At 43.6% G+C, this 27,703-nt stretch overlaps 1 protein-coding gene across 1 annotated transcript in view; it reads left to right on the top strand.

Moving 5' to 3' along the window:
• LOC126252709 (ice-structuring glycoprotein-like) overlaps positions 1-26,928 on the top strand; it is a 36,309-nt gene extending 9,381 nt beyond the window's left edge. Inside the window, exons 3-4 of the mRNA XM_049953612.1 lie at positions 20,009-20,182; positions 25,969-26,928. Of these exons, the coding sequence (XP_049809569.1) occupies positions 20,009-20,182; positions 25,969-26,853 (1,059 nt within the window). The 3' untranslated portion in view covers positions 26,854-26,928. The remainder of the gene's footprint in view (positions 1-20,008; positions 20,183-25,968) is intronic.
• Positions 26,929-27,703: the final 775 nt, after the last annotated feature.

Here is a 27,703-nt window from a genome sequence, read left to right as displayed (position 1 = left end):
GTAGACATGTACATGTAGATGTCAGAGGACAACTGCGCGATAACTACAAGCCATAAAAATGAATCATGCCAGTGGACAGAACATTTCTCCAAATTTCGATCCGCAGTAGACGTCATGGCGTAGTTCCACTTGGGGGCGGGCGAGTCACAACGTGCAGACAAATCACCCAGTCTATACTGTCGCATTATCATAGTTCTTGGACGAAGATAGGAACCTGGTAAACAGATTTCCAAAATGGTATGCTGTCGTTATACCAGCGACGACTGCAACGAACTGAACGCATCTGCTTTCCCGCCCGTATTGATGTTTACCGCAACACAAATGCTGTTCTCACTGAGCACCTCTAATGTGAGTTAAAAGTTTGGAGAGATGCTCTATCCCGTGATATGACTCGTAGTTTTTGTGCAGGTGTCTTCTGAAAACCCAGACGTACTAGTGCTTGTCAGTAACGCGTACTTTTATTTCTTTATCTGGACAAGATTAAGACCACATGCAACCAGATACTCAGTACATCAGTACATTAATATGCTATTTACCGTCCAATGCAAATCTGGCTGAAGTGGCACTGTTGTAAGAAACTCCACGTGCTTTCAGGACCGCAGTTTACACTCCATTCAGATGTAAATTTTTGATGGTTTCTTTAATTACCTAAAAACGTCCTCTATAGTTTCTTGTAAAAGGTCATGGCCGATGTCATTTCTCATCCTTCGATAATCCGAGCTTGTACCTATAAAGCCCTGATTTGCGATAGTACGTTGAACCCTAAAATTGCTTCTATTTACAATGGAGTTTTTAATTTGTCTCACATATTACGTTCAAAAACAGTAATAACGCAAGAATTTATAGCTGCAGGAAATTCATAATCAGTACGTAAACCTTACGTTTAACTGAGACGAAAAAACTACCAAAAAATGCATACGTTGATAGTTTTATACCTAGGGTCATGGTGAAAATGAAAATAACAGGAAAAGATAGAAGAGGTTAATCTTTTGCGGCTGCCTGCGCACAATTAGGCAATTTTTTAAATGACACCATGGTCGCCTTTGATAGTAAAAACTGTTTCATCATAAAATCAACTACTGCAATTTCAGTTTCGTGGGATGGAAGAGGAATTGATCGATCAACAAGGTAGCTACAAGTATTGAATATAGGAGCAAAAATGGGATAGACTGAGAGATTGCAAAAGGAAATGAAACTGCTGGAGGTAGCAATGAGAATTTACTTACCTTTTGGACAAAATGGAATGGTCGTTGCTTTATTTTCTGAGAGGGGAATTACATGGATTACTTTTTCCTTAAATGAAATATTGTCTTGGATTTTGCGTAGACTGCAGGGTATCTTATTGCAAGGGCGGACAGCAGCAATTAAGAAGGATTTTCCAAATCTTTTTGCTTTGTGGATGTGTGCAGATGGGATTCTATCTGAGCCATGTCTTTTATTAGAAGTAAATGAAACGTGTTCGATACATGGAGCGATGTACTGGGGGCATGCACAATATGTAGTTGGTGAAGTACACGTAGTTTGTAGTAGTCAAGTAACTTATCTGATTGTAAAAATCGTAAGTGAACGTATGAGACACTGAATAGATCAAACAGTTGAATCTGCCAGACGTAACGTAGTCTAGCATTACATGCCTTGTTGGTGTACCCTACAATAACGGTGATGGCTACACAAGGTTTCAAACCTAGTGGTAATGTACATGGGAATTTTACCACGGCATAGCAACAAGCGAAAGTTTTCCTGTCCGTTGCAGCTTCGTTTCCTAAAATCCTGAGGTGCTCATCCTGAGTTTTACCCAGATTTGTCGCCTTGTTTTTAATACAGATCTGAGGTGCTGTCAATAAGGAAGTCGCTACGGTCGCAGGTTCGAATCCTGCCTCGGGCATGGATGTGTGTGATGTCCCTAGGTTAGTTAGGTTTAAGTAGTTCTAAGTTCTAGGGGCTGATGACCTCAGAAGTGAAGTCCCATAGTGCTCAGAGCCATTTGAACCAATAAGTAAGGAAGTAAGCGTTAGCGTCGGAGGTTGAAATTACGTCGGACTTCTTCACATTTAGCTTTACGCTCGGGCTCTGGATTTATCTATCCAGGGAACTGTGGCCCTTACTTACTGGTGCGATTGGTATCCTCAGCTTTGGCACTTAAAACTGCAGATCGTCGATAAAGAAATGGTCTATGGAGGAGAACAAAGCGAAGAAACGTCATCGAGACATGAGAAAATTAGCAGTCCTAAGATTGAACTCGAAGGAATTCTTTCCAGAACTCGCTTCTAGAGAGATTTTATATTTCCATTCATTTTATTATAAAATTTTACTTTAACAAATTCTTTTCTGGAATCTGTAGTAATATCAAGATCGTGGCTGTAGTGTTACCTGTGGAGTATTTTAGATCATCTGTTACCTCAGTTAGCATAGTATTCGTGCTATGCTGTTTGCGAAAACCAGGAAGATGGAAAATGTGTGTAAACGTTAATTTAGTTGTGTGAATATATTTAAAGTCTTTGGAGGGTAAAATATTGAAAGGTACATAACTTCAAAGCATGGCACCTCCGATGGAATAATACTTAAAAAAATTATTTATTCATGATCAGGTCTACGAAAATTTTCTATATGTACAATCGTTGCAACGCAACAGTAAAACAGTGTCAACTAAAGATATGGAACGGTCGTGCATATGCTGCATGCTCTGCATGACACTCTTGCAACACACTTGTTGTCTAATACGTGCTTTTTTGCAGAGCGTTCCATTTCTTAACAACTCGATTTGTTGACGTAATCCGCTCGATACCACTTGACATTTACGATCGAGGACACCTGACCTCCACGTTATACGTGCAAAATAAATCAAGAAATGCTGCATCTCACGAGTCGATGACGTATAGAAAAGTAATACCAGTTATAAAGCGCCACTTGCATCAGGAGAAGCAAGAGCTGCTCAAATATTTTTTGTGTTGGAATGACAGCAAATGTCGCCCAAGTTTCAATTAACAGTTTCTTAAATATCTCAGGTTCACAGGAAGCACAGGAAACAAAACTATTCGCTAATGGAACGAAATACTATATAATTAACGTAATTCCGATAAAAAAGTAATACTAAAACCTGAGAAAGACACAAAGTTTGTGATGGAACATATTTTTAAGTCAGTTAAATCTACACTAATGGCCATTAAAATTGCTACACCAAGAAGATGACGTGCTACATACGCGAAATTTAACCGACATGAAAAAGATGCTGTGATATGCAAATGATTAGCTTTTCAGAGCATTCACACAAGGTTGGCGGCGATGGCGACACCTACAACGTGCTGACATGAGGAAAGTTTCCAATAGATTTCTCATACACAAACAGCGGTTGACCGGCGTTGCCTGGTGAAACGTTGTTGTGATGCCTCGTGTAAGGAGGAGAAATGCGTACCATCACGTGACCGACTTTGATAAATGTCGGATTGTAGCCTATCGCGATTGCGGTTTATCGTATCGCGACACTGCTGCTCGCGTTGGTCGAGTCCAATGACTATTAGCAGAATATGGAATCTGTGGGTTCAGGAGGGTAATACGGAACGCGGTGCTGGATCCCAACTGCCTCGTATCACTAGCAGTCGAGATGACAGGCATCTTATCCGCATGTCTGTAACGGATCGTGCATCCACGTCTCGATCTCTGAGTCAACAGATGGGGACATTTGCAAGACAAGAACCATGTGCAGGAACAGTTCGACGACGTTTGCAGTAGCATGGACTATCAGCTCGGAGACCATGGCTGCGGTTACCCTTGACGCCTGCGATGATGTACTCAACTACGATCCCTGCGAAACCCAACATTTCAGCAGGATAATGCACGACCGCATGTTGCAGGTCCTGTAAGGGCCTTTCTGGATACAGAAAATGTTCGACTGCTGCCCTGGCCAGCAGATTCTCCATATCTCTCATCAACTGAAAACGTCTGGTCAATGGTGGCCGAGCAACTGGCTCGTCACAATACGCCAGTCACTACTCTTGATGGACTGTGGTATGGTGTTGAAGCTGCATGGGCAGCTGTACCTGTACACGCCATCTAAGCTGTGTTTGACTCAATGCCCAGGCGTATCAAGGCCGTTATTACGGCCAGAGGGGGTTGTTCTGGGTACTGATTTCTCAGGATCTATGCACCTAAATTGCGTGAAAATGTAATCACATGTCAGTTCTAGTATAATATTGTTGTCAAATGAATACCCGTTTACCATCTCATTTCTTCTTGGTGTAGCAATTTTAATGGCCAGCAGTGTGTGCCCCCGAAACAATTTTTCACGATTTCTATCGAAGTTATGTCGAGTCACTTTACAGATACCCACATATGAATTGTTTTTTAATGGTCAGGATACATGCAGCCATTTACCGAATACTAAATTTAATACCAGAAATGAGGATGTCTTTAACCTTACTTGTGGTATTTGTGAAACATTTAAATTACTGAAGAAGATTGAACATTAAGCCCTGCTCATGTTATACACACTCTTAAAAATGACAACGAAGTTGTATAATGACGTAATACTAAATTTCGCTTTTACGACAGTTTTGTGCCAGGAAGTGAATGCGCTATACTTTGCTGGATTTGAATGACAATCCGCTCTCAATAAACCTAGAGCTCATACTCCAACTACCCTGTTCATATTCTGCTCTACATTCGCTGCTACTTTTTACTTCGTAATTCATCCTTATGATAGGATGAGCTGTGCAAATGAAATATTTTCAGATTAGATTGGAAATTTAATTTGCTACCTCACCCTTGCTCCCCTGCATCTGCATAGAGGCATCTGTTTGGCCTTGCTGCCGCGACCTGCACAACAGTGTAAGGTCGGCAGACGGCTGGGCACCTTACCTGTCGCGTTCTCGTAAGTCGGCCTGCAGAGCGGGTTCAGCGGTGACTCAGCGGCGCATCCTCGCCTAGAGAGCCCGCATGCGGCCGCGTGGAGGCCACGCTCACGGCTATTGCTCTTCCTCTCACCTGGTGACCCCGCGCGCAGCCAGGCCGTTCACGGGCAGTACACCCACGTGCTTCAGCCCGAGGAAGCGAGAACTCACACAGCACCAGCTCCACGCTCATAAAGATCTTTACTACCTACATCCCAACCTAATAACTAGATTAGCCCGGATTTTATGTAATGACGTATTCTGTTCCTTTACGCGTAGTTACAAGAAAAACTAAAATGACGGTGAATTACACTGAAAGGACACTTATTTCAATGTTGTTAATTACATTTTATTACATATTTCAGGGGATAATACACTACTGCTACACCAATAAGAAATGCAGATGATAAACGGGTATTGCCGGCCGCGGTGGTCTCGCGGTTCTAGGCGCGCAGTCCGGAACCGTGCGACTGCTGCGGTCGCAGGTTCGAATCCTGCCTCGGGCATGGATGTGTGTGATGTCCTTTGGTTAGTTAGGTTTAAGTAGTTCTAAGTTCTAGGGGACTGATGACCACAGCAGTTGAGTCCCATAGTGCTCAGAGCCATTTGAACCATTTGATAAACGGGTATTCATTGGACAAATATATTATATTAGAACTGACATGTGATTACATTTTCACGCAATTTGGGTGCATAGATCCGTAATAACGGCCTTCATACGCCTGGGGGTTGAGACAAACAGAGCTTGGATGGCATGTACAGGTACAGCTGTCCATGCAGCTTCAACGCGATACCACAGTTCATCAAGAGTGGTGACTGGCGCATTGTGTCGAGCCAGTTGCTCGGCCAGCGTTGACCAGACGTTTTCAATTGGTGAGAGATCTGGAGAATGTGCTGGTCAGGGCAGCAGTCGAACAGTTTCTGTATCCAGAATGGCCCGTACAAGACCTGCAACATGCGGTCCTGCATTATCCTGCTGAAAGGTAGGATTTCGCAGGGATCGAATGAAGGGTAGAGCCACGGGTCGTAACACATCTGAAATGTAACGTCCACTGTTCAAAGTCCCCTCAAGGCGAACAAGAGGTGACCGAGACGTGTAACCAATGGCTCCCCATACCATCACGCCGGGTGATACGCCAGTATGGCCATGACGAACACACGCTTCCAATGTGCGTTCACCGCGATGTCGCCAACACGGATGCGACCATCATGATGCTGTAAACAGAACCTGGATTCATCCGAAAAAATGATGTTTTGCCATTCGTGCACCCAGGTTCTTCGCTGAGTACACCATCGCAGGCGCTCCTGTCTGTGATGCAGCGTCAAGGGTAACCGCAGCCATAGTCTCCGAGCTGCAAACGTCGTCAAACTGTTCGTACAGATGGTTGTTGTCTTGCCAACGTCCCAATATGTTGACTCGGGGATCGAGACGTTGTTGCACGATCCGTTACAGGCATGCGGATAAGATGCCTGTCATCTCGACTGCTAGTGATACGAGGCCGTCGGGATCCAGCACGGCGCACCGTATTACCCTCCTGAAACCAACGACTCCATATTCTCCCAACAGTCATTGGATCTCGACCAACGCGAGCAGCAATGTCGCGATACGATAAACCGTAATCGCGATAGGCTACAATCCGACCTTTATCAAAGTCAGAACCGTAATGGTACGCATTTCTCCTCCTTACACGAGGCATCACAACAATGTTTCACCAGGCAACGCCGGTCAGTTGCTGTTTGTGTATGAGAAATCGGTTTGAAACTTTCCTCATGTCAGCACGTTGTAGGTGTCGCCACCGGTGCCAACCTTGTGTGAATGCTCTGAAAAAGCTAATCATTTGCACATCACAGCATCTTCTTCCTGTCGGTTAAATTTCGCGTCTGTAGCACGACATCTTCGTGGTGTAGCAATTTTAATGTGCCAGTAATGTGCGACGTCTGTTGAAAAAATTGTATAACATTCGTTATTTCGCGCCAATAGTGTGTGGGAGCGAAATGCAGTTGGTATCCCTGCACATGACTGTGCTTATGTCTAACTGATGGAAGTTTCATTGCTGTATGTCTGTTAGTTATTGTTCAGTACTGTACTGAATAGAACGTTGAGTCGCACAATTTGCGGATTTCGAGATGGCAGAGTTAAAGGAACAACGCGTATGCATAAAATTTTGCGTGAAATTTAAGAAAATGATGCAGGAAGCTTACGGTGATGCGTGCTTTTAAGCCGTACTCGGTGTTACAAGTGGTTCAGGCGGTTTAAAAATGGCCGGATGGAAGTTAAAGAAGACCGTCGCCCTTCGACGTCTACTGACGACGCTCATATCAGGAACACGCGTGCCAATCGAAGACTGACTGTCCGAGAGACTGCAGAAGAATGCAACATTTCAACAGGATCCTGTCATGAAATCCTGACGCAGCATCTTGGAATGCATCGTGATGCCGCCAAATTCGTTTCACAGCTCATGAGTCATGACCAGAAAGACCTTCACCTAGCAATCTGTGATGAGCTTTTGGATCGCGCAAATGAGAAAGAGATGTTTCTTAAAAGAATCATAACAGGTGATGAGACGTGGATCTACGGTTATGATGTTGAGACCAAGGGTCAGTTTCCACAATGGGTAGGGAAACATTCTCCAAGACCAAAAAAAGCTCATCATGTCAGGTTAAATGTCAAAGACATGCTGATATTTTTCTTTGACTTTGAAGGATTAGTTCATCATGAAAGCGTGCCACGGAGACAAAGTGTTAATCGATGGTACTATCAAGACGTGTTGCGATGTCTGCGAGAAAATGTGAGAAGGAAACGGCCTGAAATCTGGCGAAACAATTACATGGCTCTTGCATCAGGACAACGTATCCACACATTCATCCCTGTTGGTGCGCGACTGTTGCACAAAAAGCGAAATTATTGTGCTGCCTCATCCTCTTTAGTCTGCAGACCCCTGAGGACTTTTATTTCCAAAGTTGCAAACTTCGTTGAGAAACGAAAACTTGCAACGATAGACGAGATACAAGAAAATTCGTAGACGGCGCTTCGCACGATCCAGCGAGAGGCGTACCAAGATGCTTCCAGCAGTGGAAACGGTGTTGGGAACGGTGTGTCAGTTGTGAAGCAGAGTATTTCGAAGGAGACGTAAAAGGTAAGCGCAGAAATATTTTGTGGACAAAGTTCGGGAATTTTCTGAACAGACCTTGTACATATTTCACACTATGCGAATTACATCATTTTACATACTTAATATTGTTGTGTAAATACTATAGGGTTTCTTATATCCATATATTTTTTTGCATAGCAATAAAGGAAAAATAAAGTTTTATTATTGTGCGTCCCATACTGTCGTCAGTCGCTATAGACTCAAAGCTAAACTCTGCATGTTCAATGTGGACAACAATGACTGGTATTAAACGCTGTCCTTTCTTGTTCTCAGACGCTTCACAATGTGTAATAGTCAATTGCATTTAAGTTAGTCTCGGCGCCGATTGCGTTTTCATTGTCATCAAAGCTGAAAATATGTATTTCTATTGCCAGTGCTTTGAGTGCTATTGGTAAAATAAGTCATCGACCACACTGCCTACATCATCTAATAGAGAATTTTACAAAGAACTGTGTTTTGAATTGGTTGCTGGAAACGCAACATAGAACAAACTTCAGGTATCTGAAATTAAACATTTCTTACATAAAAACTGCACCTGCAACATTCCCGACGAGCCATCTCTCAAAAATAATTACCTGGTTCTCCTGTGTAGACATATTCGGAAAAATCAGAGCTGACATTGGAGAATCATCTATATGGATTTCTGCAGATGAGACGACGCATGCTGTGTGCCGTTTCATCGCTAATCTGACTGCGGGCCAATTGGACTCTGAGGGTGCGTCTGATCCCTATTTAATCTAACGTAAACCTCTGGAGGCACCAAACAGTTCAACAATCTAGAGTAAGACAGAAGGGAATTACAGACATTGGATGCAAGTGGACGTTGATGCAAATCATTGGGGAAAGTTGAAAATTTGTGCCGGACCTGGATTCGAAACCGGGCATCTGTAATCCCCTTGTGTCGTATTTCAAAATGGCTGCTGGATCAAAACATGGTGTTTGTTCTTTCAAACATGTCCGAAAGAACAGACATAAGGTATTTCATCCAGTTAGTGCGTGTTACATGTACGGCTCATGGACTGCAGCGAGTGCCAGAGACAGTTAGACATCAATTCCCAGAAATAAGTACACTGATATCAGCTACGAAGAAGGATTTCTTGAATTGCCCTTATCGTGTACAATACTACAAGTAGCGACTATCTGGCGAACCTCTGCTTCGAGAGCCAGTGGTAACAAGATGGGCAATACGGACTGAAGCTGTGATATTCTACAGTAAGCACTTTGAAGCTGTGAAGTCTGTGATGGAAGACTTTTCTTCATATCCTACAGTGCGTGTGAGTGAGTTCTTGCCAGCATTTAACAGCTGTAAAATGGTCAATTCAGTATCATACGTCGCAAGTCACTTCAGCTGGCTTTCCTACTCCACTAAGAAACTGAAGGCTTCAAGTATGTCTGAGCAAGAATCCATGAGAATAATGGAAGATACAGTTGGGTAGGTCAGTGTTGTTGTAGGTGAAGTGGGTGGTGAAGTTTCCAATAAACTGCACTCTACGCTGGATATAATGCTTGGATACTCATATTCTGTTATTTTGTCCCGCTTATTTAATGGTGAAGATGTAGAACCCCTGAGAGAATTATTTCTAGCACAATTACTCTGTATAAATACGTACCGTTGACTTTTTGCGAAGTTGTGCGTTCTTTCCGGATTTATCAAACCATATTGTCAGACAGAAGACTATGCAAGGCAAAAGAACATATAGAAACATGTATTATAATCAGTGAAGCATCCCGTTCCAGTGCGACTCAGATGCTTGAATAGAAGTTCCGACTAACTGTAATATTTCGCTAGCCCGCCTATGAACTTACGTTTTCAAGCAATAAAATAATTTTGGATTTTACTTATAATTGCATCATTACATATTATTTACATATTTCACCAATTTTGGTTAAATATTTATGTGCACATTACTTAATTTGGTATTACATAGAAACCGGGCTCTACTTACAACGAAATGTATTTATGTTGTGTACAGTGGTGTTCGGTTTGTAGAGATCACGAGTGGAGAGAATGTTTGCTCATTGTGGAGCAACTACTTCCATTTCTGTGGGCGGATGGTCGTCCTGTCACTATATTATCACCTTAGTTTGAGTTAGAGTGTGGATACAAAAGCTAGACTTTATTTAGATTGAGAATATTTTCTTTCCTTCTCAAGTTGTATGGAACAGTCTTAGTGAAAGGCACTTACTCACGAAGCTAGTCACTACATACATAACTCTGCGACTACTGCAAAAATATGGATGGTAATATTTGTGCCAGAATGTTGAAGTAAGTGGCAGTGGTGGTTAGTGTTTAACGTCCCGTCGACAACGAGGTCATTAGAGACGGAGCGCAAGCTCGGGTTAGGGAAGGATTGGGAGGAAATCGGCCGTGCCCTTTCAAAGGAACCATCCCGGCATTTGCCTAAAACGATTTAGGGAAATCACGGAAAACCTAAATCAGAATGGCCGGAGACGGGATTGAACCGTCGTCCTCCCGAATGCGTTAAAGTAAGTAACACGACACAGAAAAAGCCTCTAAGTGCAGCGAGGAACGCTTGTACAGAAAAAAACATGGATGGTGCCACACTGCAGGTTCGGTATATAACACTGTAACATTTTTGGGTCTTGAACCCACATCTTTATTACCTTGTATTCTAACACCGAAAATGCAGGATGCATGGCACCTGCTACCGATATATAACATTTTTTTTTGATTCGTATGTAAATATTTGTAATTTAAATGCTTTCTTTTAATACGTAAGGACATTGCTGCACTGTATGTGTACATTTAGGTAGAAGTCTGTTGACGTTTCATTGTATTTATCTGTGTTTTACTGTAAAACTTACAAGCTCTGGGAAAACGCGAAAGGAATTTTTATTTGTATCGACTAGCAACGATAGTAGCAGTGCTTGTACGTTGTAAAATCTTTGGTAGGGGTTGTTGCGCAGAGTGCGCAGAGAGAGAGGGAGACGGGTTCCAGCGCTTGCAGTGTGCGGAAGTGTGGTGTTAATGCTCTCGCAGTAGAGAGTACCATTTTCGGCGGCATCATGTACGCGCGCCGGCCAGATGTCTAGACCAGGAGTATGGACAGTGGACGAGCGGAAGAGGCTGTATTAATTACGATTGCCCGTTCCTATAATTCGCCGTGGCTCCACAATATGCTACCGTCTTCAACAACAGCAGCAGTTCCAGCAACACAGATTCGTCGTCGGCTCTGTGTTTCGTCGTATGCACAGCACTGAAGTAAGACTGTTCATTGGTAGAAAGTATTAACGGCTAACCCAGCAACACAACTGAACGTGATTTCATTGACGAGATGTACTTAAATAATAATAAGTTAAACTCAGCGCCCCCAGACATTGTTACCAAGCACGATCCTTGTTCCTTTTTTTCCTAATATGCTAACTTAGTGTCATAAGAATCAAATTGAATAGTTACAGCCAGTTTATTAATGAATAAATTCTCTTTTAAGAATTTTATCCTCAGTCTACTTTCAATTAACTGTTGTACAACAGAGGCTTCAGTATATGACTAAAGTAAAGCAATTTCCTTTTTCAAGTTTGAGACTCAATCACTTGAAAAAATCCAAATCTAAAGAAATGTACAAATTAAGAGTGCGGAAGTTTTATTTATTTTACATATAGCTTGGAGCACATGGCTGTTTGGTTTGGTACGTATTCTAGTATTTAATTCTGTTCAAGTCAGTAAAAAAGGCTCAATTGTTCAGACAATAATATGAAATCCAATTTGCAAAATAAGTACGGCAAAGTAAAAGGTACTTGCTTTTTTTCTAAATTTCTTTGATGACGTAATGCTGAGGTCACTGAAAGTCATTCTTTACGTAACGAAGTTCAGTACTAACATACAGTTTAATTGCATATTTTCAAATCATTACTCGATTGCCTTTTTCAAAATTTAATGCCAAACATAACGTAAGAGTGACTTCTCAGTTTTCTTTATCATTACATACTCACTTAAAATTAGTGTAAAGAAAAGTGACAACTTTCAGTTGCAGCGTCAGTGTTTAATAATGCGTGTTTTTCTTTCCCATCACCTTGTACAGGATTTTGGATGTAAATTGCCCTAGTGGGCTGGCGAGTGTTAATTTTTTCTTGCCGGCCGGAGTGGCCGAGCGGTTAAAGGCGCTATAGTCTGGAACCGCACGACCGCTACGGTCGCAGGTTCGAATCCTGCCTCGGGCATGGATGTGTGTGATGTCCTTAGGTTAGTTAGGTTTAAGTAGTTCTAAGTTCTAGGGGACTTATGACCACAGCAGTTGAGTCCCATAGTGCTCAGAGCCATTTGAACCATTTGAACCAAATTATTTTCTTTTCGTTCATTAGCGTAACTTTTGGATTCATGATCAGTGGTATCCCTTTTCTGTCCAGTGTTGGCCGTGAGTGAATGCACAAAATAACATTCATTTTCCAAATTATAGCCCTGTTCGGTTTAATTACTTTTTATTTTTAGTAGACTTTCCATAAGAAGGGTCTGCTGTACACTTTCCTCCTACTTATCGGTATCACTTCTTCGGGAAAGATAGCTTTATCCAATTAGTAAAAATCCATTAGGCATACACGCGATCCACGGTCACATTTTATATCGCAAGCAGGATACGCCGATTAGTAAGAGGGAGGTTACAGTTCTCAGTTGAACGTATACACAGTAGCTGACGCACGACGCCATAACGTTGTGTGACTCTGGAACGATGGATGCTGCCACCTGGTTATAGCGACCGTGGGAAACTGGCAGCAAAAAGATCGACATATTTTCCAAATAAACTGGTATAGGCATGCGTATTCAAATACACAGATATGTAAACGGGCAGAATACGGCGCGGCGGTCTGTAACGCCTATGTAAGACAACAAGTGTCTGGCGCAGCTGTTAGATCGGTTACTGCAGCTACAATGGCAGGTCACCAAGATTTAAGTGAGTTTGAATGTGGTGTTATAGTCGGTGCACGAGCGATGAGACACAGCATCTCCGAGGTAGCGATGAAGTGGGGAGTTTCCCGTACAATAATTTCACGAGTGTACCTTGATTATCAGGAATCCGGTAAAACATCAAATCTCCGACATCGCTGCGGCCGGAAAAAGACCGTGGAAGAACGGAACCAATGACAACTGAAGAGAATCGTTCAACGTGATGGAAGTGCAAACCTTCCGCAAACTGTATCAGATTTCAATCCTGGGCCAGCGTGCGAACCATTCAACGAAACATCATCAATGTTGGCTTTTGGAACGAATAATGGTTCAAATGGCTCTAAGCACTATGGGACTTAACATCTGAGGTCTTAGTCCCCTAGACTCAGAATTACTTAAACCTAACTAACCTATGGACATCACACACATCCATGCCCGAGGCAGGATTCGAACCTGCGACCGTGGCAGCAGCGCGGTTCCGGACTGAAGCGGCTAGAACCGCTCAGCCACAGCGGCCGGCCTTTCGGATCCTAAGGCCCACACATGTACCCTTGATGACTGCACGACACAAAGTTTTGGCCTCGTCTGGGCCCGTCAACATTGGACTGTTGATTACTGGAAACATGTTGCCCGGTCGGTCGGGCCTCTTTTCAGATTGTATCGTGCAGATGGAAGTGTGCGGATATGGAGACAACCTCATGAATCCATGGACCATGCATGTCAGCAGGGGACTGTTCAAACTGGTGGAGGCTCTGTAATGATGGGGCGCTTACCATTGGAGTGACATGGGACCCCTGGTACGTGATTTTCAGAAGAGGTTTCGACCCCCTCGTTCTCTTACGGATTTATGGACATCCCTCCAGGATTCATGGTGCCAATTCCCTCCAACACTACTTCTGTCAATGCCATGTCGTGTTGCGGCACTTCTGCGTGCTCGCGGGGCCCTAGACGATATTAGGCAGGTGTTCAGTTTCTTTGGCTCTTCAGTGTACATACGCTTAGTAGAGCTCTGTATTGACACAGAAACGAATTATTAATAGTCTGACCAAGGTTTTGGGGAGATTTCCCGCGTACGGTAAATCTTGGAACGTAATCTCCTCCCAGTTATTCCCAAGTTGTCACCCACTTCTCGTACTTAACTGTCGCTGGCACTTAGACGAAAAGATGCGATCTCAGCGACAGTCCAGACGTGAAACAGTTCGCCCTACTCTTCAGGGTAAGGAATGAACAATACAAAAGTTGTCTATACACCAGTGGGTGTCAAGTAGGTACACTTCATTACATGTGGAATCAAGTCTTCGGTGTTTACTCTCTTTAATACACGATTCACGCACACCCAGTAGCTGCATCGGTTTTTGAATTTGATAGTGCTGTATCTTAACAAATTAAAATAATTCCTATCCGCCGGTATGACGAAGGTTTTCGAGAGGTTTTCCTTTCTAGTTAGGTAGATCCATAACTGAAAATCTCGTCCCAGTGTTCCCAACTGAGTATATCCCTGGCCTTCTCTGAGATCCTTTTGCGGACAAAGCCGTCTACGTCACTAAATAGATTTTCATTTGTTATTTCGATTCAGCTACTGCCATCATCATATCAATACCTAGAACTCGTAAAATAAAGTTCGCTGTCAGTTGCAATAACAATACGGTGAAACTGTATAATGTATGACAATTATTAAACTATCTGTTCGGCTCTGTTGGTAAAAAAACCGTAATGATCGTAGACTCATTTAGGGAATTTATTTCCTTCATAAATTTCTCTGAGCTCTGACTGAAAAGTCAGAGCTTGAGTATCCGATTAGATTTAAAACAGTCCTTCCTGAACGTTGGCAATCGGGTAACGAAGTGTATGAGTAAAAAAAGTACAAAGAACTGAATTAACGTTCGCCCCTTACGAGACACTGCCATCAGACTAACAGTCAAAGCCCATGGACTAATACTCCATGAGAAACACGTTGAGGACACATACTCAGTTAGAGGAAGTAAGAAGTTTCAAGTACGATCTTACTATCACGGAAAGAAATAGCTCCATTATTTACAAAAAGTATTTTTATACCAATTGAATTAGAAAAACTACAGCTGAAGAAGGACAGTGAAGATTAGACTGGCAAATCGGATAACGAATAAAGTAGTACTGAATCGAGTCGAGAAAGAAAGTCGTCTACCACCCACAAGAAAGCACATATCGATAGAACACTTCCTAATACGTCAAGTAATAGCTAATCTGGTAATGGAGAGAAATGTGGAAATAAACATTCTTGAAGGGAACCAAGTATCGACTACAGTAAACAGAGTTCAAATGGATGTAGGTCACAGTAGTTACTCAGAAATGGAGATTTAACAGGATAGACTACATGGAGATCAGCAAGAAACTACGACTCAAGACCACAAGAGCAGCATCGACAACAAAACATGCTGTTAGATCGATTACCTAGTCGTACTCAAAAGGCCTGAGAGTGGGACTAACCTTTAGCTATTCTGTGACAATGTGTTTGAACAAATGAAAACATTCATCTGCAATTAAGCTCACTGAGACTAAGTACGATTAGTAATATGGCATCAGCACTGATGAACCAAAAAAAAAAAATTTGACAGCCTGCTTAAACAGCACTTTGGTCCACATTTGGAATTCAGTACAACATGGCATGGGTTCGACAAGTCCTTGGTACCCTGGTTGTATGTAGCACCAGATGTTTACGCATTGGTATTTCAATTTCCGTAAGTTCCGGGCTGGTGGTCTGAGGGCATAGAGCTGGCACTCTAGATAGCGTTTTACATGAGTCCCATCGAGTTCAGAGCAGTGGAATTTGCAAGCCGAGACGTCAATGTACGTTCACTATCATGTTCCCCAAACCACTGTAGTACGATTTAGGCCTAGTGACGCGGGCAGTTATCCTGCTAGGACATGCCATGGCCGTCGTGGAAGACCTCAAGCATAAGGGATGCAAGTGGTCTGGAAGAAAGTTCACGTAGCCCACAGTTGTATGGTATCTTCAATTACTAACGTTGTTATCATGAAAGTCCAGGTAAACGTCCCCCAAAGCATAAGTGTGACAAAAAAATGCGGTGAGCGAATTATTTTAGCAGCAAATGTTGAAGCTACGACAATTTGATGTAATTTGTCCCATAGTCATGCGTTGAGAGGCCAGCGTCAAGTTGGAGCACCTTACGACTTGTCAGTGAGTGTCCAGAGACGCTAGAGTGGTGTTATGTTTATGTTTATCGTTTCAGTAGCGCATCACGGATTTCGAACAAAGCGTGAACATTACGTTCTGTTTCAAGTTGTAAAAAAATGACAAAGAAACTCACGAAAGGTTGAAATTGGCGTATGACGATAAGGCTGTAACTCCGAAGTTTAGAAGTGCTAACAGCGATTTAAAAGTGGAAATGAATGGGTGGAAGACGAGCAACGTTCTGGACGTCCATTAATCTCAAAAACAGAGAAAAAAGTAGAAAACGTGGCAAAAATTGTTCATTGAAACAGGCGGATATCTATTCAAGAGCGTGCCGAAGAACCTAGCACCTCGTACGGGTCCTTGCAAAGCATTTTAACCGATAATTTGCAAATGAGACGAATGAGTGCAAAATGTATTCCCACACTTTCGAGTGACGAGTAGAAGGAAAATCGTGTGTCAGTTTGCACGGAATTGAAGGATCGTCTTCATTCAGATCGGGATTTCATGTCCTAAATTGAAACAAGAGACACCTCGCTTTTGATTCGCAACTTTTTGGCCGTAAAAAGTGTTCCCGTCTGCAAACATCCGCCTTACTCATCAGATTTAATCCCATGTGAGTTCCGGCTACATCCAGAAATGAAAACCACGCTTAAAGGAAAACCGTTTGACACCATTTCTGACACTGAAGAGAGCCACGACAGAGCAGCAGCACGCCCTTCCAAAGGAAGCCTTCCATAAATCCTTCCATTCGTGGATTCAGCGTTGGAATAATGCTGAGCTAGCCAAGGACAGTATTTTGAAGGGGACAGAATCAAATTTAATGTACACTTTTTACTTCGTTTCCAATAGAATTGTTCGTCATGTTTTTATCACACTTTACATTAATGCGACCACCGGCGTGCATCCGTGAATCGGTGCATACTTCAATCAGCCATTTCCATGGATGTTGGTGCATCCGGACACGATCATCGACGTGCTGTAACAAGATACATGATTCATCCAACCAGTCAACATGTGATTCTTCCGACCAGGCGACACGCTACCACTGATCTAATCTTCACGACACCGTACTCACTGCAGTCGTAATTAACTACGTAGTTGGGTCATCCACTGACGAGCCACAAGTTCGACAAAGTCTGCTGAACAGTGTACTCCGGAACACTTGTGCTTCCAGCAGCACTATATTCTGCCGACATACCTGCAACAAACAGCTGCCTATCCTGCTTGACAGAGCACGGTCTGTGATGAGGCGTGGACGTCGAACCCCTCGTCCACTACTCGTGGTAGCTACGTCATTTAACCACTTTTATGGCCACGGCACTAACACTCAAACAGACGACCAGCTTCGTCGTTCGCGAGTTGCTTATTCCCGGTTGCTGGGCCGTAACAATCTTCCTTTGGCCAAAGTCGTTTGTGTCAATGAACTTCCCCAGTTGTGTCCGATAATATCGCTAGAATTATTACCTATTCGTCTTTCCACCGCTTGTACTGTCCTTACTGTGTCACTGCCCGCAGTATCAACAGGCAGCATTCAATCTCGCTGTGAGCAGTGGTCGTAATGTTTTGGCTCACGAGAGTATGTCTGAGCCACACTACGTGCCGAAGGTCAGCAGGACTGTGCCGCCATGAACAAGAATATGGGCAGTCAGTTAGTTACATGTTACTTAAATCATTTGACGATTCTTCTATCGAAATTATCTAGAACGAGTCAGTTTACAGGATATGTATACATGGTTGGTGTTAACATTAATGGACACATTATTATTTTTTGTCCTACTTACACAACTACAATTAAATGTTTTTAATGGTTACCAGTTTTTAAGAAGAAATTCGTCACTGAAATAGGCATTTACCTGGAGAAATGATTTTCAATTAGATTTAAAACTTGCTTCGCTACCTGTCAGACATTTTATGTTATTGGGAAAATGACAGAAAAGTTTTGTTACTGCATGTTGAACTCCTTTTTGACCCCCCACATCTTTAACAATGGGTAATACAGGTCATTTTTCTCTCTAGTGTTGTAGGTATGGACCACACTGCTCTTCTCAAATTGTGCTGGATTATTTATGACGAATTTCATTAACGATTGTACGTATTGTGACGGCGCAGTCAAAATGCCTAGCTCCTTAATGAACTACCTAGATGACGTCCGTGGGAGAACACCACATATTATTTACCCCAGAAAATTATTCTGTAGGACGTTATTGGGTGGAAATATGAAAAATACAGCAGGAGATTGATACATTTGTTTCCAAGATTACCAATTATACAAAGAGAAGAAGCAGCTGAACTTGCTGGAGAAGCTCAGAAGTATGCTTCTTCCAGTTTAAGTTCTCATCAACATGCACACCCAAAAATATTGAGCATTCTACCGCATATACTGACTCCCACTCATGTGCTACATCAGTTGTTAGTATGACTCTGTGTGTTGTACAGAACTGAATGTAGTGTGTTTCTTCAAAATTTAAAGTTCATGTTGAGAGAACTATTTAATAGTTATTTGGAAACTATCATTTACCAACTATTCAGATGCTTTGTCTTCAATGGGATTCATTCTAACACTAGTATTGTCTGCAAAAAGTACCAATTTTGTTCGTTCAATGTTGAGTGCTAGGTCACTCACATATGTAAGGAATAGGGGTGGACCCAAAACTGACCCCTGTGGTACTCTCTTTGCGATAATTGTTTCTTTCTCCTTTTTTTATTCTTTTTGCGGTATCTAAAATTCTCTACCTTCCCGATATTCTCTGAATTATTCAGCACAACCTGTTTGTTAAGTATGTTTCAAACTGACTGGGCATAAAGCCATCCCTTTGTAATGGTTCTTTATTTACGTGACCGTTACGGCACTCCAACCCCAATTCTCGATACCAGTAATATCGTACTACTTTTCTGCGAAGTAAAAGACATATTTTTGTGAAAATATTCACATTTGGTCTTATTAATGTATAGGTACTCCGATCTATCGATATATTACATTTCTGTGAGACTGTCATAATCTTTGACTTACTTGTAACCGTTTTGGCGCGAATGTGCACAGAGCAGTCTTTGTTTTACTCTGCAGAAGTTAAGTTGTTATTTTCGCTTTGTAAAAGAACAGTCAAGTCTTGTGTTTGGTTAAAGTGGAAATTAAATATATGAAGATTGATACAAACTGTTTTATTGATGATGTGACATTTGAGAAGAAGTATATGTGAATTTACGAGAAGTTTATTGAAAATGTAAATCGTGAACACCAAGTCAAAAATTATTTCTACCATACCATTGTTCTGATCTGGGATTGTTTGATCATTAAGAATTTCCTGAAAAACGAATTTGTTAGGTCTTCAAATATTGCTAAAATACAGATCTGGACCTTCTAGCAGTCACAGTGGAATCACCCTAGAATCAACAAGATGAGCCATAACGACTTCGACGAAATCTACGTGGTAATCCATTCAAGATAAGTGCTAAAATTAATGACTTTTTTACAGTGGCTTCATTATTTCCATTCTGACGACACCATCCACAGTCAATAACTTTGTTGTTGCCCGATAAAGCGAACATATACTGCGTGAGCAACATTATTAATCTGATTTCTAACCTACTTTGCAAGTGGTGGTATTGTTAGAACTTCCATAAAACTAAAGATTTTCTAAGGGAGCAACATGATTTACACTGCCAAAAGCTTTGTAAAGATCACAAAAACACCAAGAGGCTAAGACGTATTAGTGTTTGAGGCTTGCACTGTATGATGAGTGAATGGAATAAGGTGCTGGCTTGTACGTACGGAACCGTACCGGCTGGTCTGCCCGCCAGGCCCAGACTGCGGAGCGCGGGGGTACCGCCTCGTCCTCTGCAGCGTCGCGCCGCGTCGCGACTCTCGGGATGATGTCTCTGGGGGGACCTCGAGGCCACCAGAGGACGAGTTGGACCGGGCCAGAGCCGGCCGGGCCGCCAGGGCGTGGCAAGGCCGCCGGCAGAGGCGCGTCCGTATATAAGGGCGCGGCGCGCATCTGCAAGCCACAGGTCTTCTGCGAGTGCCGGCCACACACCACCAGCAGCGCATCCAGTCATGAGGTTCCTCGTAAGTACCAGCCCCGATCTCGCTTAGTCGGGGGACTCCTTTCGTGGACCATAGTTTGGTCCGTACCACACCCAGATGCAAGTTTACCGGAGCACGGTTTTTTCTCATGTGATAACCTGCGAACCACGGGTGAAGGGCAAAGGCAAATTCCATACTGTTATATTTCCGAAAACGGTTTGCACGTTGTCCCATTGCAGACCGCTAACGAACGTCCGAGCACACGGAATACATGACTGGCTCGGACACTTCTTAAGTAATAGAACCCAGTACGTTGCCCTCGACGGCGAGTATTCACTAAAGATATCATTAGTCTGATAGGGCCGCCTTCATTCTCTCTATATTTAAATGATATGATGGATAGGGTGAGCAGCAATCTGCGGCAGTATACGGGAAAGTAACTGTAGAAGGATACAGGATGTCTTACGTAAAATTTCTATTTGTTTAAGTTTTCATCAACATGTACACCCAAAAATCTTGAGCATTCTACCCCATATTCTGACTCCCGCTCATGTGCTACATCAGCTGTTAGTATGACTCTATTTGTTGTGCAGAACTGAATGTAGTGTGTTTCTTCAAAATTTGAAGTCCATTTTCTGAGAACTATGTAATAATTATTTGGAAAATATAATTTACCAGGTCTTCAGATGCTTTGTCTGTAATGGGATTCATTATAACACTAGTATCGCCTGCAAAAAGTACCAATTTTGCTCGTTCAGTGTTGAGTGCAAGGTCATTCACACATGTAAGGAACAGGGGTGGACCCAAAACTGAACCCTGTGGGACCCTCTTTGTGATAATTTTTATATTTTTTCTTTTTTTTTGCGTTACCTAAAATTCTCTACCGTCCTGACATTCTCCGAATCATTCAGCACAAGCAGCTTGCCTTCACTGTAAAAACGCAAGTTAGTGCGAGTAGTAGCATAAACAGTTCTGTAATATTCGAATGCCGTGCTTCTTAATTCAGTCACGACGATTAAATATTAGAAGTGACGTTGCAATGCGATACGAAATATAACGAGCACGTAAGGGATGTGGCACGGAAGGCGAATGTTCCATTTCGGTTTGTTGGGGTAGTTTTGGGAAAGTGAAGCTCATCTATAACGAAGACTGTTTACAGAAGACTAGTGCGATGTATTCTTGAGTAGCGTTTACGTGTTTTGAATATCCACCATGTAGAATGAAAGGAACACATCGAGGAAATTGAGAGACATGCTGCTAGATATCTTACCGGTAGGTTCCACGAACATACAAATATCACTCACACGCTTCGAGAGCTCAAGTGGGAATCCACGGAGTGGAGACAAGCTACTTTCCCGAAATTTAGAGAATCAGTATTTGCAGCTGACTGCAGAACTGTTCTACGTCGGCCGGTGTACGTTACGCGTAAGGACCGCGAAAACTCCTCCCGAACGGGCCGTGAAGGCCCAATGGTACCGACCGGCCGCCGTGTCATCATCAGCCCATAGACGTCACTGGATGCGGATATGGAGGGTCATGTGCTCAGCTCACCGCTCTCCTGGCCATACGAAGGACCGCGAAGACATGAAAGAAATTAGTTCTCGTACGGATGCGTGCAAATAATCGCTTTTCCCTCGCTCCATTTGCGAGTGGAACATAAAAGGAAAGACTAGTAGTGGTACATGGTACCGCCATGCACCGTACGATGGCTTGTGGTTACGTATGCAAGTCTTACACCTCTGTCACGTGTGTCGTAACAAGCAGTATGTTATAGTGACTCTGCGATCCTGATCTGCGCCAACTAACAAAGATTCCGAAAATGTCGGTTATGCGGAATCCAACTCGTGATTCTCTCACCTGACATTCATAGGACCATGAATAAAGACAGGTAGACGTGGTACGTCTTGACTTCCGAAGAGCATTGGACTTAGTACGGCATCAACGCTTATAGGAAAAAGTGCTATCGTACTGGGTTTCTATCGCAATTTGTAACCGCATTCAGGATTTCTTGATAGTGTGGATGACCAATGTTTTCTTGAAGAGCACGTTATCAACAAATGTACAAGTAAATTCTGGAGTGCCCCAGGGTAATTGTTGGGACCCTTACTCTTCAAGTTGCGTATTGACATCCTGGTTAGCTTATTTAAAAGTAACCCAAAATTAAGCGGGTGATACATTATCTGTCTTGAATTACTGTCTTCAAAAAAAGTTGCACAGATATTCTGTCAGGTCCTGATAAGATTTGAAAGTGGTAGATAGATTCGCAACTTACATTTAATTTTCAGAAATTCAAAACTGACAACTGATCAAAATGCATAAAAGAATATCCTATGATTCCAATAAAAAGGAGTCCATTCGGGATCTGCAACTCATACAAATACGGTGGTGTAACAGTTTTTATGGACATGAAATATAATCATATGGGCTCCGTCGTAGGAAAGGATGTAATGGACTTGCGTTGGATGAAACGAGACTGGGGAAGTGTAGACTACAGAGAAGACTGCTTATGTTAAACTCGTGCAACCCATTGTGGAATGCGCTAAAGTGTGTGGGACCCATATCAAATAGACGCAACAGGAAATGGCTCTGAGCACTATGGGACTTAACTTCTGAGGTCATTAATCACCTAGAACTTAGAACTACTTAAACCTAACTAACCTAAGGACACCACACACATCCATGCCCGAGGCAGGATTCGAACCTGCGACCGTAGCGGTCACGCGGTTCCAGACTGTAGCACCTAGAACCGCATGTAATCTGTCATTCTTACCGCACTCCATACGCTGAAGGATGAGTTTTAATATGGGGTACCATTGGTATCATTAATTTCTAAGTGGTTTGCACATTATGAATGGAGATGTAGATTTTACGTTCACATTATTTCTAACGACCAACCATTGCTTGATAGTCTGCATAATGCATCAAAAAGCATTATCTGACGAACATGCGATCAGCACACGTTTCTTCTAGCTGATAATATCCTATTTCAAAACCGGAACCGCTGCTTTTCTTCATTTAGCTCTTTAGTTGTCTTCAGCGCACTGCATGGACCCACAGGTATAGGAAAAGTCTCCAGTACTGTCGGAAATAGATTCAGGGCCTCTATATTGCAGTCACAGATGTAGACATCACCTATGGCGAACCGTAACTTTCCTTCGTTCCTTTCCAGTAGAATATTCTAGCATCTGCAATTTTCTCATGACAATGAAACAGCTCTGTCCAATTTTTCGGAGTCTTCAGTCATACGGACTTGGCGACGATTTCAGTAAGCGAGCTACTTCCAAGAACGGATTGAATGAAAGATTTGTAGCTCCAATGAACAGTTCCCGTGAGAAGTAACCTTGCATCAGCCGTAATTTCATACGAAATTCAGGTAAATAAACAGCTGTAATCCCCTCTAGTTTTCAGTCTACAGAAATTTATCGGAAACTAACATAGGAGAATCGCTCAAAGTTTCATGTAAGCACATATTGGAAGCTATTTGATGAAAACAATCAGGGTTACTGGCGTGTCTTCCAGATAGAGATTGTAAAACGGTTTTCTCTTTTTGTTCTTTTTTACAAGTATTTCGAGAAGTATATAAAGTTTAATAAAATCATAATGTCTGGCTAATTGTGATACTAAAAAAAGAGTGCTGTTTCTGGTGAGTTACAACGAGAATTTTATGTAGTTTATAGTATCCATCCATACCGTCGGTTTATCGCCTATGGTGGATAGCATTAACTATTTCAGGGATTTATGTCACGAATAACTGCATATAGTTTTGATTCTACCTTAAACAGCTGATCGTTGTTCCGGAGACAGTCTCTAGTCCACGGACAACAAGCTAGGATTTAATCTCTTACGGTATGGTCGTTGCAACTAATTGTTACTTTGCTAAACAGCCAGTCGCTTGAAATACTCACACGAGCGTACCGGCGCCTGCATAAATATTGACTAAAGTCAGATGCGAGTAATACTCTTTTCCACGGCACGTATCATCTCCACCTAACTACTTGCACATTTTAAGCCCTATTTCAATTAAATAGAAGGCACTCTGAGATGAAGTACCCACCAAATAGTATGTCTGGCGTGTAAAACACAGGTTGTTACCCACACCTTTATGTTTATGTTCATAAGGCCAGAATGTGTGTGGAATACGCAAGTATTTGGACCAGTTCTCGAGAAGCTGCCGACCTCAGACTAATGCGTAGCGGTCCGGTGGTCAATTTGAGGTTGCGCGACGCCTTAGGCCCAAGGACGGTAGCTGCGACCTAAGATGAGGCAGCGTCGGCTGCGAGGCGGCTCCCAGGTAGGGCGTGGCACGATGTGGTGGTTAAGGGGTTGATTTCTGTGTTTTACATTATGGTTTCACATCTAGCGTTGAATGGAGTAGTAATTCATCAAACAATACGCAAGTGTTCAAATGGTTCAAATGGCTCTGAACACTATGAGACTGAACTGCTGAGGTCATCAGTCCCCTAGAACTTAGAACTACTGAAACCTAACTAACCTAAAGACATCACACACATCCATGCCCGAGGCAGGATTCGAACCTGCGACCGTAGCGAATACGCAAGTGTGGCGGTTTTATAGTACTTTAAAAATGGAAGAAGTCTGAATGCTTAAAACACTATTGCAGTATTGTAAAACTCTGTATTTTTTATTTAGCTTTATTATCTGCAAAATGCATCAATGACAGTCTGTAATGTGTATATCCCTCCTTCGGTATCTTTAATTGGTTGTCCATAAACAGTTCTTGGTAATCACATTCTTCCTATTTTTTAAAAATTTTCTTCTAGTGGAGAGTTTGGAAACACTTTACTTCATTCTGACCTGTGTATGATATGATCGTCAGTCTTGATATTTTCCCTTTTATGATCGTACTTAACGTACGTTCTAAAAGTGCACCATGCACATTTCATCGCACCTGTTCCCAGCATTCTCTCTCTTCTGTTGCCCCCCCCCCCCCCCCCAATCTTCTGAGCTGCTACTACAATCTCCTGAACACCATTCTGTCGTCCATTCTAGATATGTTTTATCAGTATCGGTTCCAAATTATGCCACTGAGTTACTATATGGTATTTCGCCCCCTGTTCATTCGGTGCCTCAACAGTTTTTTTATTACATCTAGAATTAAAGCGCTTAAATTTTTCGTAATTCTAGGCGCAATTTCTTTCAGTATCTAAATGTTTTCAATATGTACGTTTCTAAACTGCGTTTCTCATCCAGGAAAGGGACAAGTATAGATGTACAATGTGTCGGCAAAATTTAAATTCACGTAGTAGATGGATTTTAATACCAAGCAAGTAAAACGCGCTATTGTTAAATCTTGTATAGGAAACTTTCATTGGAAACGAGTTTACACTTCAATTCTTAGCACGTAGTGACGGAGAAACACTCAAAATCTTGAAATTTATTGGCTGATTAAAACTGTGTACCGGACCGAGACTCGAACTCGGAACCTTTGCATTCGCCGGCAAGTGCTCAGCCAAATGAGCTACCCAAGCACGACTCACGCTCCGTCCTCACAGCTTTACTTCTGCCGGTAGGTTCGCAGGAGAGCTTCTGTAAAGTTTGGAACGTAGGAGACGAGGTACTGCCAGAAGTAAAGCTGTGAGGAGGGGTCGTGAGTCGTGCTTGGGTTGCTCAGTTGGTAGAGCACTTGCCCGCGAAAGGCAAAGGTCCCGAGTTCGAGTGTCGGCCCGGCACACAGTTATAATCTGCCAGGAAGTTTCATATCAGCGCACACTCCGCTGCAGAGTGAAAATCCCATTCTGGACTCAGAATCTTATTAATACCGTCATGAGATACTAGCACTGTTATGATTGTGTTTCTCCTGCCTGCAGGTTGTCATCGGCGCCCTTCTGGCGACAGCCGCTGCCAGGCCCGGCTACCTGCACGGAGGGCTGGCTGGCGTGACGCACATCTCCGCCGCCCCCGCAGCTATCTCCTACAGCGCCGCCGTCCCCGCAGCCATCTCCTACGCCGCCGCCGCCCCCGCATCCATCTCCTACGCCCCCGCCGCCCCCGCTGCCATTTCCTACACCGCCGCCGCCCCCACCGCCGTCGTCGCGCCCGTCTCCATCTCGTCGCAGTACCACGCCCAGGACGAGCTCGGCCAGTACAACTACGGCTACCACGACGGCATCTCCGCCAAGTCTGAGGTGCGCGGCATCGACGGCTCCGTCGCCGGCGGCTACTCCTACGTGGACGGCAACGGCGTCGTCCAGAGCGCGCGCTACACGGCCGACGCCGTGAACGGCTTCCGCGTGTCCGCCACCAACCTGCCCGTGGCCCCCGCCGCCCCCGAGGCCCCCGCCCTCGAGGCCCCCAAGCCCGTCCAAGACACCCCCGAGGTCGCCGAGGCCAAGGCCGCCCACGCCACCGCCGTGGCTGAGGCCGCCGCCCGCGCCGCCGCCGCCCCCGAGGTGCCCGAGCCGGCCGCCGTCGCCGTGTCCGCCCCCGCTTCCTACGCCGTGGCTGCCCCCGCCATCGCATACTCCGCCCCCTCCGTCGCATACTCCGCCCCCGCCGTCGCCTACTCCGCCCCCGCCGTCGCCTACTCCGCCCCCGCCGTGGTGTCGGTGTCGCCCGCCAGGTCCTTCGCCTACCACTCGGTGGCCGCCGAGCCTCTGACGTACGCTGCCCGCTCGCCCGTGGTGCTGGCCAGTGAGGCGCTGCCTGCCGAAGCCATCGCTCACCTCAGGGCCAAGGCTGCCCTTCTGGGCTGAAGCTTTCTAAGATAGCTTCGCACCCCTCCTGACCTGTACATAAATCTTCAATAAACTATTGATGGCATCTTAAAAGGTTTTCTGTTATTTACAACACCTTAAATTACATGTATCCTCTCCACTGTAAAGGCAGCTTCAAAAATAATCACCAAAATTCTAGAAACACACTCTTCAGGTAGGGAGAATAGCAAGGGCAAATAGCAACATGAGCCCGAAAATACGGAATTACAATGACGGAAGGAATTGTGGCACGGGGTCGACAAAACGCTCTCGAAGCCAACGAAGGCAAGTCGATGTAATAAACATCGCACTATTGAGTCTGGTGCAACATGCCGAAAGCGCTCCAACAGCATGAAACTGCGAGTACTTTTGTGATTTTAGAGAGAAATTCTTCGGCACCGACGACGAAATTTTATTTTCTAAACTACACTACTGGCTATGAAACTTTCCACACCAAGAAGAAATGCAGATGATAAACGGGTATTCATTGGACAAATATATTTTACTATAACTGACATATGATTAGATTTTCAGGCCATTTGGGTGCATAGATTCTGAGAAACCCAGAACAACCACCTCTGGCCGTAATAACGGCCTTGATAGGCCTGAGCATTGAGCCAAACAGAGCTTGGATGGCGCGTACAGGTACAGCAGCCAATGCAGCTTCAACACGATACCACAGTTCATCAAGAGTAGTCGTCGCTGGCGTATTGTGAAGAGCCAGTTGCTCGGCCACCACTGACCAGACGTTTTAAATTGGTGAGATATCTGGAGAATGTCCTGGCCAGAGCAGCAGTCGAACATTTTCTGTATCCAGAAAGGCCCGTACAGGACCTGCAACATGCGGTCG

The sequence above is a fragment of the Schistocerca nitens genome, chromosome 4 (assembly GCF_023898315.1).
Source record: "Schistocerca nitens isolate TAMUIC-IGC-003100 chromosome 4, iqSchNite1.1, whole genome shotgun sequence".
In the NCBI taxonomy this organism is placed as follows: domain Eukaryota; kingdom Metazoa; phylum Arthropoda; class Insecta; order Orthoptera; family Acrididae; genus Schistocerca; species Schistocerca nitens.
The sequence above is the reverse complement of the archived record's forward strand: the minus strand, read 5'-3'. Positions and strand labels throughout refer to the sequence as shown.